This window comes from Bufo bufo, chromosome 7, assembly GCF_905171765.1.
Source record: "Bufo bufo chromosome 7, aBufBuf1.1, whole genome shotgun sequence".
In the NCBI taxonomy this organism is placed as follows: Eukaryota; Metazoa; Chordata; class Amphibia; order Anura; family Bufonidae; genus Bufo; species Bufo bufo.
This window is the reverse complement of record NC_053395.1, coordinates 84,856,189-84,869,436: the sequence shown is the minus strand read 5'-3', so window position 1 is coordinate 84,869,436 and position 13,248 is coordinate 84,856,189. Positions and strand designations below refer to the sequence as shown.

Here is a 13,248-nt window from a genome sequence, read left to right as displayed (position 1 = left end):
AGACATCCTAGAAATGGCCAGGAAACTTTGAGCTGCAGCAGCAGAACGGCACCCCCAACATAGCCTAATATGCAACGTTTCCACCCGTTGTAATTTTACCCTCCATATGTTGGACCGACTATACGAACAGAGAAAGGCCATAAACGATTTCCTGATGATCCAAGCGGACAGGAGTACTCCCCTATGTAACTTCAATGTCAGCCAGTGGCAGCTCATGCGTGACACCTGCTGTTTGCTCAGGCCCTTTGAAGAGGCCTTGTTATTTGTCAGTCGCCAGAACTACGGGATGAATAACGTCATTCCACTGCTTCATATCTTGGAACAGATGCTGGTAAATATGGCTGGTCAGGGGACTGGAGACGTGGCACCTACATCTCACGGCTACATGAGTCATGTGGGGGCTGAACTGAAGGAGGAAGAGGACATTGGAGCACAAGCAATGTGTAGGGAATTGGGTGGTTTTTCTACACAGGTGACAGGAGAGGAGGAGCAGGAGCAGCCAGAGGAGCAAGAGGGAGATGAGGAAGACGAGACAGATGACCCAGGCACACCGTGGCAGTATGCAGTGGAGATAGAGGCATGGAGTCCCTCTGAGTCACTTACGCAAATGGCCCGATGCATGCTCACATGCTTGGGTAGTGGCAGCCGAATGGTCACCATTCGGCGGAGGGATGCCTTCTGGCTCTCTACCTTATTGGACCCTCGCTACCGGTCCAAAATGGGGGCCTTTTTTACACCTGCTCAAAGGGAGGACAAGCTGAACTACTATAGAGACATCCTATGTAGTCAGATGGCCGCTGCCTATTTGCACAATCGTCCATCCTCTCGCAGGTCTGACCGTGGGGGCCCTCTGTGCTCTCATTCAGCTGCCATGTCTGCTGTGGCAGGGTGGGGGGGAGGTAGGAGCAGTATCAGCTCCATCTGCAGCAGCTTAAGTCTAGAGTCGATGATGAGCAGCTTTCTTAACCTGCCTAGTGAAGAAACTACTCACCAGCAGCAGCAGATAGACCTGGAGCAGAACCTGAACCAGCAGGTGGTGGCATACTTGGACAGCACTATACCACCCCACATTGAAGATCCACTGGACTACTGGGCAACCAAACTGGATTTGTGGCCGCAACTGGCCGAATTTGCTCTGGAAAAGCTGTCCTGCGCGGCCAGTAGTGTGGCATCAGAGCGGGTGTTTATGGTAACGGGGGCCATAGTTACCCCAAGGAAAACTCGCCTGTCCACCCAAAATATGGAGAGACTGACCTTTGTCAAGATGATCAGGCCTGGATCAGCCAGGATTTCCACCCACCAATGCCTGATGCATCAGATTAGATCATCCATGCTGCCTCACCCAAACCTTGACAAAATAGATCAGTTTCTTCTGGCTTCCTGCCTCAAGCTACTATTCTGATGCTGCCACACGCCTAATGCCACACATCTGATGCCAAGTGCTCCTTCTTACACACACCTCCCCACTTTGTCACCGGGTCACTCTGTGGTCTCTTGATGCTGCTGCCACCTCACCACTCAGGTCTCCTCATGCTGCTGTTGCCACCTCCACACTATGTCATTGTACCACTCTGTGGTCTACTCATGCTGCTGCCAACTCACAACTCTGTCTCTGGGCCACTCTATGGTCTCCTTATGCTGCTGCTACTACCTCCACACTATGTCATTGTGCCACTCTGTTGTCTCCTCATGCTGCTTCTGCCACCTCCACACTATGTCATTGTGCCACTCTGTGGTCTCCTCATGCTGCTGCTGCCACCTCCACACTATGTCACCTTGCCAGTCTGTGGCCTCCTCATGCTGCTGCTAACTCAACACTATGTCATTGTGCCACTCTGTGGTCTCCTCATGCTGCTGCTGCTGCCACCTCCACACTCTGTCATTGTGCCACTCTGTGGTCTCCTTATTCTGCTGCCACCTCCACACTATGTCACCTTGCCAGTCTGTGGCCTCCTCATGCTGCTGCTAACTCAACACTATGTGACTGAGCCACTCTGTGGCTTCCTCATGCTGCTGCCACCTCCCCGCTATGTCACTGGGCCACTCTGTGGTCTCCTCGTGCTGATGCTACCTCAACACTATGTCATTGGGCCACTCTGTGGACTTCTCAAGCTGTTCTCCCACCCTCCCAACTCTATGACTGGGCCACTATTTTGCCTTTTTGGCCTGGTTGACATTATCATTTATTTGACCTTTCTTATCTGTCAGAAGGAATGAAAAATGAGTCGCACAACGGATCCTGTCTGTGTAGCAGCTGTAGGGCCTGTATGTTCCCATCAGAATTGGCTTATGATTTGGTAGCCAAAAGCAGGAGTGGGTACAAAACACAGAAGACATGCAAATATATCTATTCACATGTTATCTCTGTTTTGGATCCACTCCTGTTTTTTTGGCTTTAGCAATACTGATGGATTACTGACCGAGTGAAGGCGGATGCTCAACAGACAGGATCTGTTTTTTGTGGGGTTATTGTTCTGACGGATTAGGTGAAGGGCAAAATAATCAGTCACGTCAACACAAACTTACTGCTGAAACCCTCTCCACTCTGTCAGGAGGCCTCTACTTGTATAAGCGTTTCATAGAACAGGTTCTGTAGACATCTATGTCGGTGTAAAAGGAGTGCGCTTTTTCACGCTACAGTAGGATCTTGGGCCTCTGCACGGTTCCTTATATCTGGCGCTAACATCGACCTGTAAGGCTGAGTTGACACTTGAGTTATTTGGTCAGTTTTGGCCCCGTAACTGCCCAAATAAGTGAAGTGTGCAGTGGTTCTAAGAGTGACACCTGTCATGTGCGTGTCATACTGACTCACAGTATTATTTCACTACCACAGCAGACTACCTATGCTTGTTACTTCAAGGCACAGTGTTCTACACCACTATACAGGCTCTCTGCAGCCAGGAAATAGCAGTTTTTTTTAATGCGATTCACCGCAAAAAAAATTGAATCAAATCTTTTTGGAATTTTTTTAGAAATTCACTCTTCTCTAATTGCCAGCCATCTTTTTTTTTAATGCTGACCAGTTTTCCAGTTTCTGCCAATGAAAAACATCCCCACAGCATCATGCTACTACTATCAGCATGATGATCTGGAAATGGTGCTATTAGAGTAATGGGAAATGTTTGAGTTACACCACATATAAAGTTTCCCATGATTACCCAAAAGTTCAATTTTAGTTTCATCTGACTAGAGAACCTTCTTCCATGTGCTTGGGGAGTCTGCCACATGCTGTTCCAAACCTGTTTTCTTATGTATTTTTCTAAATTCATTTTCTTCTGGCCACTATTCCAGCTTATAGTGGTCCTATGGACAGATACTTTCCATCTATGCTGTGGAACATTTTTACTCCTGCTAGTATCTTTGCTCAATCTCTGATTAATGCCCTCCTGCCCAGTAGGTGAATTTTGGTGGATGGCCTTGTCTTGTCGGGTTTGTACTTTACCATATTCTTTCCATTTTTTAATCATGGATTTAATGGTGCTCCGTGGGATGTTCAGAGTCTGAGATATTTTTATAACGCATCCCTTATCTATATTTTGCCATAATGTTGTCTCAGAACTGTTGGAGAGCTCCTTGGTCGTCTTGTTGCTTGCTTAGAGACTCAGGTGTACATATACTCACATCATATGACACTTTGTATACAGGGTGATCTTATTAAACAAATTATGTGACTGAACTTAATTGGTTGGACCAGACCTTATTCAGGAGTTTCATAGCAAAGGGGTGAATGCAACTTTTCAGTTTTTATTTATTTTAAAAAAAGGCATTTTTTCATTCCACTGTAACAATATGGACTATTACTTAAAATCAACATTCAAATCCATTTTAATTCCAGGCTCTTATGGAACAAAACAGGAAAAAACCAAGGGGTTGAATACTTTCACAGAGCACTGTATATTTGAGAGATTTGTATTTACCTACACAGGGTACTGTCAGATTCAGCAGAATCTCTGCCAAAGCACCTAGGCGCATACATAATGCCTGGTAAATATTCATTATGCATTAGTGAAAACAGGAGAAAATACTGGAAGAACTATCTGTATCTAAACATCTAAAAGTAAAGGCGAATTGAAATGTGTCTTCACAGAACATTAATATTCTAAATATAATATATATATATTATTTAGAACGGGGTTCGGCAACCTGCGGCACATGTCAGAGGTGGCACGCAGGCCGCATTCTGTTGGCACACCACCTGTCGCCAATTGGCAGCAAGGCTTTTTAGTCTTGTCACCATTTCTAACTTGCTTTGCCACTGTGCAGTACCTTTTAATCGCAAAGACCTTCAGATGCATCGCACATGACACGTCTGAAAGGCCGGCCCCGCACACTTCCCGCCCCAGCCAACAAAGAGGAGCGACAGCAGAGTGTGTGACTCTGCTACGCTGCTGCTTGCCTTCTACCTCGCTGCTGCAATGCTCCTCCTCAGGACTGCTACAGAAGATGTCTGAATGGAATGGGGCTGAGGAGAACCTGGTGAGTTTGAGGAGATAGGGGAACAAGCTCTGTGACTACTTTGAGGTTGGGAGGGAGGATGGTGAATTTGGAGGAATGGGGGAACGAGCACTGTGACCAGTTTGGGGTAGGGGGGATGATGGCGAACACGGAGGAATGGGGGAATGAGCACTGTGACCAGTTTACGGGTGGGATGAGAATGGTGAAATGGGGCAATGAGCCTTGTGACAAGTTTGGGGGTTGGTGGCAGGATGGTGGCCATGGGAAAATGGGAGAATGAGCACTTTGACTTGTTTGTGGTTGGAGAGAGGATGGTAACCCTGCATGTAATTGCTAGGGGGATGATGAGGAGCCAACTTTCTGACTACTTTGGGGGGGGATGGTGATCTTGCAGGGGATGATATGGAGCAATATTTAGGGAGGTGGAGGAGATGGTGAGCCTGCATGTGATTCTTTGGAGGAAGGGGGTGGCGGGAGGATGGTGAGCCTGAATATGATTGCTGTGGTGATTAGGGGATGGTTATGATGGGAAACCAGCTTTCTCACTACTTTGAGGGATTTGTGAGCTGGAAAATGATTGCTGGGAGGATAAAGAAGAAGCTGACTACTTTGTTGGGTGTGGTGGGGATGGGGTGTATGAATGTTATTACTGTGTGTGTGGGGGTGAGATCTGGATGTGAATGGTGCATGGGGGTGAGCTCTGATTGTTATTATTGTGGGGGTGAACAATATATGGGGCACCAGTGTATGGCAGACAGTGATAGGGGAGGGCAGCACTCAGTAAGTTAAAATGAGTGAGGGCTGCTCTCCCCCACCATCAGTAAGTGTATGGTTGGTGAGGTGATCATACCAAGAGAGACATACATAGAACTGTGGCCACATATGAAAAAACAGTGAAAGTATAGCAACCTAAATGCAATTTTACAAGTATAAGTTGCAGTTGGTTTCTTTTGGCCATGAAACCCACTGCCATTTTTACTCTGCAGTATTTTTTAAACTTTGCAAAAAGGTTTTCACAAGAAGCTAAATAAAGTATTGTATAATCCAAAATTCTGTGGCAATACCTTGGGAATATCAGAAGTACTGATGGGCATGTTGTTGTATGACCCAGATCTACGGAATGCTGTATCCGTCTGCCCGTTCTTGTAGTCTGTCCGGTTTTCAGGATCCTCAGCAACTGTACAATATGAGGAAAATGTATTCAGGTTGGTAAAAAGCATTGTATTATATAAAACAAAGATGCATTACAGAAGCCAGTCAATATAAAATGCAAATAGTGAAATGAGGGAGAAAAAGTTAAATGTGTTTTACAAGATTGTAAAAAAAATTGGTCAGAGGGAAAAAATAGCACAAAATAACAAAAGAACCAATATTCACCTGTGAGCCCGCCAGTCTTTGTTTACTTACAGTAGCTTAAGAAATGGCAAGCCCACCTACCAATGTGACTTCTGCAGCCAGTCACTGGCCTCAGGGCTCTTATGCTGTACACATAGGTAAATGGGCATGTCATTGCTGCAGCAACGTAAATAAAGACCTATGGAGACCACAAGAGTGATAGCATTGGAGCAGTGGATTCAAAAGGTGAATATTCTTTTCTTATTTTATACCATTCTCTCGCAATTCTTTTTACTATCTTTGAAAACCTCATTTAAAAAAGAGGGCAACTTTATCCAGAGACATAGCTAGGCTTTCCTTTACTGCCCTCACCCTGTCCCAGGCAGTGAACTTGGGGTCCTGTTCTATTAAATTTGAGTTCTCTAATAAGTGGCTTTTCTACACTAACCCCTTTAAGGGTGTCTATAAAGAACAGAAAGTCCTATGACTGGCAATCAACAATTATCAGGAGAACAAATATAGGTCTCAAGAATCACATGTTCAGAATACGTGTCTAACCTTGAAATTCATTCTGCTTATTGGAATTTGGAGACTTTGCTCTCAAGATCTGTGAAACAAAATGAGACAGACATTAGTAAAATTAAGTAGACATTGGTAGAGTGTTGTATAGTGTTAGCCATCTGTGCCCGAAGATGTCTCGATAGCTTGCATTTGCAATCTACTCAGCCACTAAGGTATTATCATACAACTACAATTCATGACATATACATTTACTGTTTGGTAAGTGGAACAAACTGCTCTATTAAACATTAGCATTCTGAAGAGATCCAACATAACCATCAGCTATACATACAAGGTCCATCAATGGTCATTATAACCTGAAAACCTTACTGTAATCCTTCTGTAAAACTGAAAGTAACATCTTGTCCTGTGAAGTCCTATTCAACATTTAGTGCTCACTGAACTGGCCTCACTCACTGTTTATATCACTATACAATCAGACCATGTCCCTGATGACAGACCACCAGCTATCCAATGAATCTAGTGCAGATGTAGACACTGTCTATAGCGTATAAAATGTGTTAAAGTTACATACATTCCTATGTGTTTCAGCATAGCCAGAGAGTACTAATACCAGATGATACCAGAGAAAAAACAGAAGTGCCCTTCATACAGGAAAGGATAACTCTCCTGCCAGTTCCTTGCTCTCTATATGCGTATAGATGTATCATTTCAATTAAGTTTCTACAAGAATATATTTGCTTTGAATGCAACACACTTGTGGAATTCCCTTTATATTCATTCTTCTCTTTTTCTTTAATTCGTCATTGAAGAAGTATTTATCATCTGGAGATCCCATGGAATCTGACGAGTCCTGGTCAGCATCCTGACCATTTGTCTTTGAGCTCGGGGGCATGATGATGTGTAGATTTCTTGGCAAACTCTGTGAGAGAAAATTACAGTGGCAAATTCAAAGAAATACATTTAGGAAAAAGACCTGTGGTATGACTAAGGCCCCTTTCACACAGGCGAGTATTCCGCACGGAGGCGATGCGTGAGTTGAACGCATTGCACCCACACTGAATCCCGACCCATTCACGAGCGGTGATTTTCACGCATCACTTGTGCGTTGCGTGAAAATCGCAGCATGCTCCTCTTTGTGCGTTTTTCACGTAACGCAGGCCCCATAGAAATGAATGGGGTTGCGTGAAAATCGCAAGCATCCGCAAGCAAGTGCGGATGTGGTGCGATTTTCATGCACGGTTGCTAGGAGACGATCGGGATGGGGACCCGATCATTATTATTTTCCCTTATAACATGGTTATAAGGGAAAATAATAGCATTCTGAATACAGAATGCATAGTAAAATAGGGCTGGAGGAGTTAAAAAAATAAAATAAAAATTAAACTCGCCTTAATCCACTTGCTCGCGCAGCCCGGCTTCTCTTCTGTCTCCTTCTTTGCTGATTGCAGGAAAAGGACCTGTGGTGACGTCACTCCGGTCATCACATGGTCCGTCACATGATCTTTTACCATGGTGATGGATCATGTGATGGACCATGTGATGACCGGAGTGACGTCACCACAGGTCCTTTTCCTGCAATCAGCAAAGAAGGAGACAGAAGAGAAGCCGGGCTGCGCGAGCAAGTGGATTAAAGTGAGTTTAATTATTTTTTCCTTTTTTTAACCCCTCCAGCGCTATTTTACTATGCATTCTGTATTCAGAATGCTATTATTTTCCCTTATAACCAAGAAGTTCAGGTTTGGGTACCAAACATGCGCGATTTTTCTCACGCGAGTGCAAAACGCATTACAATGTTTTGCACTCGCGCGGAAAAATTGCACATGTTCCCGCAACGCACCCGCAACTTTTTCCCGCAACGCCCGTGTGAAAGGGGCCTAAAAGTCAACTCAACAACATCATCCTTCATCTTTGTCATCATCATCACCAGAGTAAAGCCTCATTCACACGTCAGTGTTTTTGTCAGTGATTTCCATCAGTGATTGTGAGCCAAAACCAGGATCAGAGTCTCCACAGACATAAGATATAAGGGAAAGATCTGCACCTGTTCTGCGTTTAGATCCGCACCTGGTTTTGGCTCAAAATCACTGACCAAAATACTGACATGTGAATGAGGCATAAGGCAGTAACTAGAGATGAGCGAAGTTTTGAGAAAGTTGATTTGGCAACAGCCCGCTGCTGTCTTTCATTTAATAATGAAGACCGCACTGTATATTCTTTCTTCATTGTTAATGGCTGCAAGGCACCTTTAAACAGGTGCTGTTGCTGGCATGGGGTTTGGTTAGTTGGGTTGAGGGAATAATATGCATATTATTGCTCTTGCCTGTAATCTCCTGCAGGTTATTTGACAGTAAACACAGAATATTAATCAGCTCTGGCACACCCACTTCTCCAATACCAGCGCTCTCCTGCTTTTCCACACCATCTAATATTGATGAGAATATGTCATTAGTAACATCCAGCTCCTCCTCTCTCTCTGCATCTTGCTGACTTTTCTAGGACATGGAAACTTTGAAGGATGATTTGGAAAAAGTAAAGCCAGCAAAAGATTCAAGTGGTCATCATTAAGACCTGGCCCCCCTAAGGGGTGCAGAGTGGATGGTTTTGGTTGGCACGCTGGCACCGGAATAATAAAGGCTTCCATCTTATTGTTATTGAATTACATATCTTAAATTACGGCTGATGTAGGAATAAGTAAATGTAGGAATAAATGAAACTGACACAGAATAAGTCTTCCTGCACACTCCCTGCACTCTCACTCTCCAATATTCTTCTATTAATTATTTACAGCGACACTGCCCCTAGCGCATGAGCGCTTGCCACGTCTGTCCCTATGCCCAGCTCACATGACAATGGCAGAGACGGCGTGAAATGAGGGTTTTATAGGGCTGTGATATCACAGGGGATGGCTATCTGCGGATTGGCTGGCTGCACGACATTATGGGTGATCTTGCATCCCCGGACTTCTTACTTTCACTTTATAACATGTGCAACCACCATTTTCGGAAAAACTGATTTGTTACCACGAAGCGCTAGGAAATTCAAACGTTTCAGTAAAGCATCTAAAACAACATACTTGCCTTGTATATAGTGACTCAACAACCCAGCAGCAGGACCACTACCTCCGCCTTTGTGCAAGGAGGAACAGGAGGAGCACTGCCAGAGCCCTGCAAAATGACCTCCAGCAAGCCACAAATGTGCATGTGTCTGCTCAAACGGTCAGAAACAGACTCCTTGAGGGTGATATGAGGGCCCGACGTCCACAGGTGGGGGTTGCGCTTACAGCCCAACACCGTGCAGGACGTTTGGCATTTGCCAGAGAACACCAAGATTGGCAAATTCGCCACTGGCGCCCTGTGCTCTTCACAGATGAAAGCAGGTTCACACTGAGCACATGTGACAGACGTGACAGAGTCTGGAGACGCCGTGGAGAACGTTCTGCTGCCTGCAACATCCTCCAGCATGAACGGTTTGGCATTGGGTCAGTAATGGTGTGGGGTGGCATTTTTTTGGAGGGCCGCACAGCTCTCCATGGGCTCGCCAGAGGTAGCCTGACTGCCATTAGGTACTGAGATGAGATCCTCAGACCCCTTGTGAGACCATATGCTGGTGCGGTTGGCCCTGGGTTCCTCCTAATGCAAGACAATGCTAGACCTCATGTGGCTGGAGTGTGTCAGCAGTTCCTGCAAGATGAAGGCATTGATGCTATGGACTGGCCCGCCCGTTCCCCAGACTTGAATCCAATTGAGCACATCTGGGACATCATGTCTCGCTCTATCCACCAACGTCACGTTGGCTTGTTTTGTGCTGTAGTTATGGTGCAGTTTTAGTGCTCATTGTAAGATTTTAGGCCAAGCTCCCTTTTCTAGTGAGGTGCAAAAAGTGTCTCAAACACATAATAAATGTGCTGCAAAGTCAGTATATAGATCAGGCATCCTCAAACTGCGGCCCTCCAGCTGCTGAAAAACTACAACTCCCAGCATGCCCGAACAGCCTACAGGTATCAGCCTATAACAGGGCATTGTGGGAGTTGTAGTTTTAAAACAGCTGGAGGGCCACAGTTTGAGGATGCCTGATATAGATAGAGTTCTGAAGTAAATCTCCTGAGTGTAGTTCCATGAATTGTAATTAGGGTTGAGCGAACCTGAACTGTAAAGTTCGGGTTAATACCGAACTTTAGGATTTTTGGACCCCGAACCCGAACATTTCAGTTAAAGTTCTTGTTTTGAAATCAACAAGCGTTTAACTCTGTGCCCTTAGAAGCCATCACAGCCATGCAGATGCTGCTGCTGTGAGGGAGAGATTAGGAAAGAAACTTTATTCAGAGCAGCAATTGAACTCAGCGATCTACATAGATTTAGTTGTGTGGGTGCAGTGCACACTCTTTTTACCTCTACCTCTTTAAAATTACTTTTATCCGTCTGTTAGTTAGGTGGGCGGCGGCAGACATTTTATGCAAGCTCAGTGCACCAGCACTGCATATGTGCTTTTGTGACATTGAAATCCAAGCTTGAAATACTGCAATAATAATCTGAGTTTAAAAAAACACCCATTTTTGCAATATCCTACATCTGGTGCCTTTGTAGGATTAGTCAATCTGCAATTTAAGCTAGAAATACAGCTATAATTTTCTGGGTTTTAAAAAACACCCTTTTTGGGCAAAATACTAAATTTTACAGCCCGTGCGTGTGAAATTCAAGCGTTATATACTGCTGTCATATTCTGTTAGTAAAAAAACATAATACATAATAGTGCAGCCTTTGCTGCATCTGTGATTGTTAAAAACAAGCTTGAAATACTTCAATAATTTTCTGGCTTTTAAAAAACACCCATTTTTGGCAATAACCTCCATCTTGGGCCTCTGCCGCATTAATCAGTGTGCAATTTAAGCTAGAAATACAGTTTTATTTTTCTGGGTTTTAAAAAATACCCATTTTGGGCAAAATACTTAATTTACGGCCTTGTCTGCATCTGTCAGTGTGAAATTCAAGCGTTATATACTGCTGTCATATTCTGTTATTAAAAAAACACCCTTTTTGGGCAAAGTACTTAATATTGCAGCCTTTGCTGCATCTGTTATTGTTAAAACAAGCTTGAAATACTTCAATAATTTTCTGGGTTTTAAAAAACACCAATTTTTTGCATTACCCTCCATCTGGGGCCTCTGCCGCATTAGTTAGTGTGCAATTTAAGCTAGAAATACAGCTATAATTTTCTGGGTTTTAAAAAACACCCTTTTTGGGCAAAATACACAATTTTACAGCCCTTGATGCATCTGTGCGTGTGAAATTCAAGCGTTATATACTGTTGTCATATTCTGTTATTCAAAAAACACCCATTTTGGGCAAAGTACTTAATATTGCAGCCTTTGCTGCATCTGTTATTGTTAAAACAAGCTTGAAATACTTCAACATTTTTCTGGCTTTGAAAAAACACCCATTTTTGGCAATACCCTCCATCTTGGGCCTCTGCCGCATTAGTCAGTGTGCAATTTAAGCTAGAAATACAGCTATAATTTGGGTTTTAAAAAAACACCCATTTAGGGCAAAATACTTAATTTGCGGCCTTGTCTGCATCTGTCAGTGTGAGATACACGCTTTAGATACTGTTGTGCTATTCTGGAATTAAAAAAACACCCATTTTGGGCAAAGTACTTAATTTGCGGCCTTGTCTGCATCTGTACGTGTGAAATTCAAGCGTTATATACTGCTGTCATATTCTGGTATTAAAAAAACACACATTTAGGGCAAAAATCTTAATTTTGCAGCCTTGTCTGCATCTGTACATGTGAGATACACCCTTTAGATACTGTTGTTCTATTCTGCTATTAAAAAAAACACCCATTTAGGGCAAAAAACATAATTTTGCAGCCTTTGCTGCATCTGTCATTGTGAGATACACCCTTTACATATTGCTGTGCTATTCTGGTATTAAATAAACACCCATTTTGGGCAAAATACTTAATTTGCGGCCTTGTCTGCATCTGTACGAGTGAAATTCAAGCGTTTTATACTGCTGTCATATTCTGGTACAAAAAAACACACATTTAGTGCAAAAATCTTAATTTTGCAGCCTTGTCTGCATCTGTCATTGTGAGATACACCCTATACATACTGCTGTGCTATACTGGTTGAAAAAAAACACCCCTTTTGGGCAAAAATCTTAATTTGTGACCTTGTCTGCATCTGTACGTGTGAGATACACCCTTTAGATACTGTTGTTCTATTCTGCTATTAAAAAAACACCCATTTAGGGCAAAAAAAATAAATTTGCAGCCTTTGCTGCATCTGTCATTGTGAGATACACCCTTTACATACTGCTGTACTATTCTGGTATTAAATAAACACCCATTTTGGGCAAAAATCTTAATTTGCAGCCTTTGCTGCATCTGTCATTGCGAGATACACGCGTTAGATACTGTTGTTCTATTATGTTATTTAAAAAACACCCATTTTTGGCAAGATCCTAAATTTGAGAAATATGAGGAGAGCGTCAACTAAGGGACGTGGCCCAGGTCGTGGTACTGCTGGTGGAGCTTCTATTGCAGGGAGAGGAGGTGGTCGATCTGTGCCAGCTACACGCACAAGTGAAACTCCTTCCTCAGGTGCGAGTAGGCGACAGAACCTTCAGCAGTATTTGGTCGGGCCTAATGCGGCTCTACGAATGGTGAGGCCAGAAAAAGTACAGGCAATAGTAGATTGGGTTGCTGACATTGTCTCCCTCCCAGTCTCCTGCAGAAAGATCAGAGTTGGCACCTGCAGCCGATGTCCATCAGTCTTTCACTTCACCCTCTTGCAAATCAGCAAAGCAGTCTGAGCCCAAAGTCATGCAGCAGTCTCTTCTGCTTTTTGATGACTCTGTTAGCAGGGTTTCCCAGGGCCCTCCACCTAGCCCTGCCCGAGAAGTGGAAGAGATTGAGTGCACCGATGCCCAACC

The 13,248-nt window shown here is 43.9% G+C and overlaps 1 protein-coding gene across 1 annotated transcript in view; it reads right to left on the bottom strand.

The window, feature by feature from the left end:
* CARD11 (caspase recruitment domain family member 11) overlaps nt 1-13,248 on the bottom strand; it is a 128,024-nt gene that overhangs the window by 36,390 nt on the left and 78,386 nt on the right. The window contains exons 9-11 of the mRNA XM_040440681.1: nt 7,070-7,234; nt 6,349-6,397; nt 5,520-5,632 (exon numbers count right to left, since the gene is read on the bottom strand). Of these exons, the coding sequence (XP_040296615.1) occupies nt 5,520-5,632; nt 6,349-6,397; nt 7,070-7,234 (327 nt within the window). The remainder of the gene's footprint in view (nt 1-5,519; nt 5,633-6,348; nt 6,398-7,069; nt 7,235-13,248) is intronic.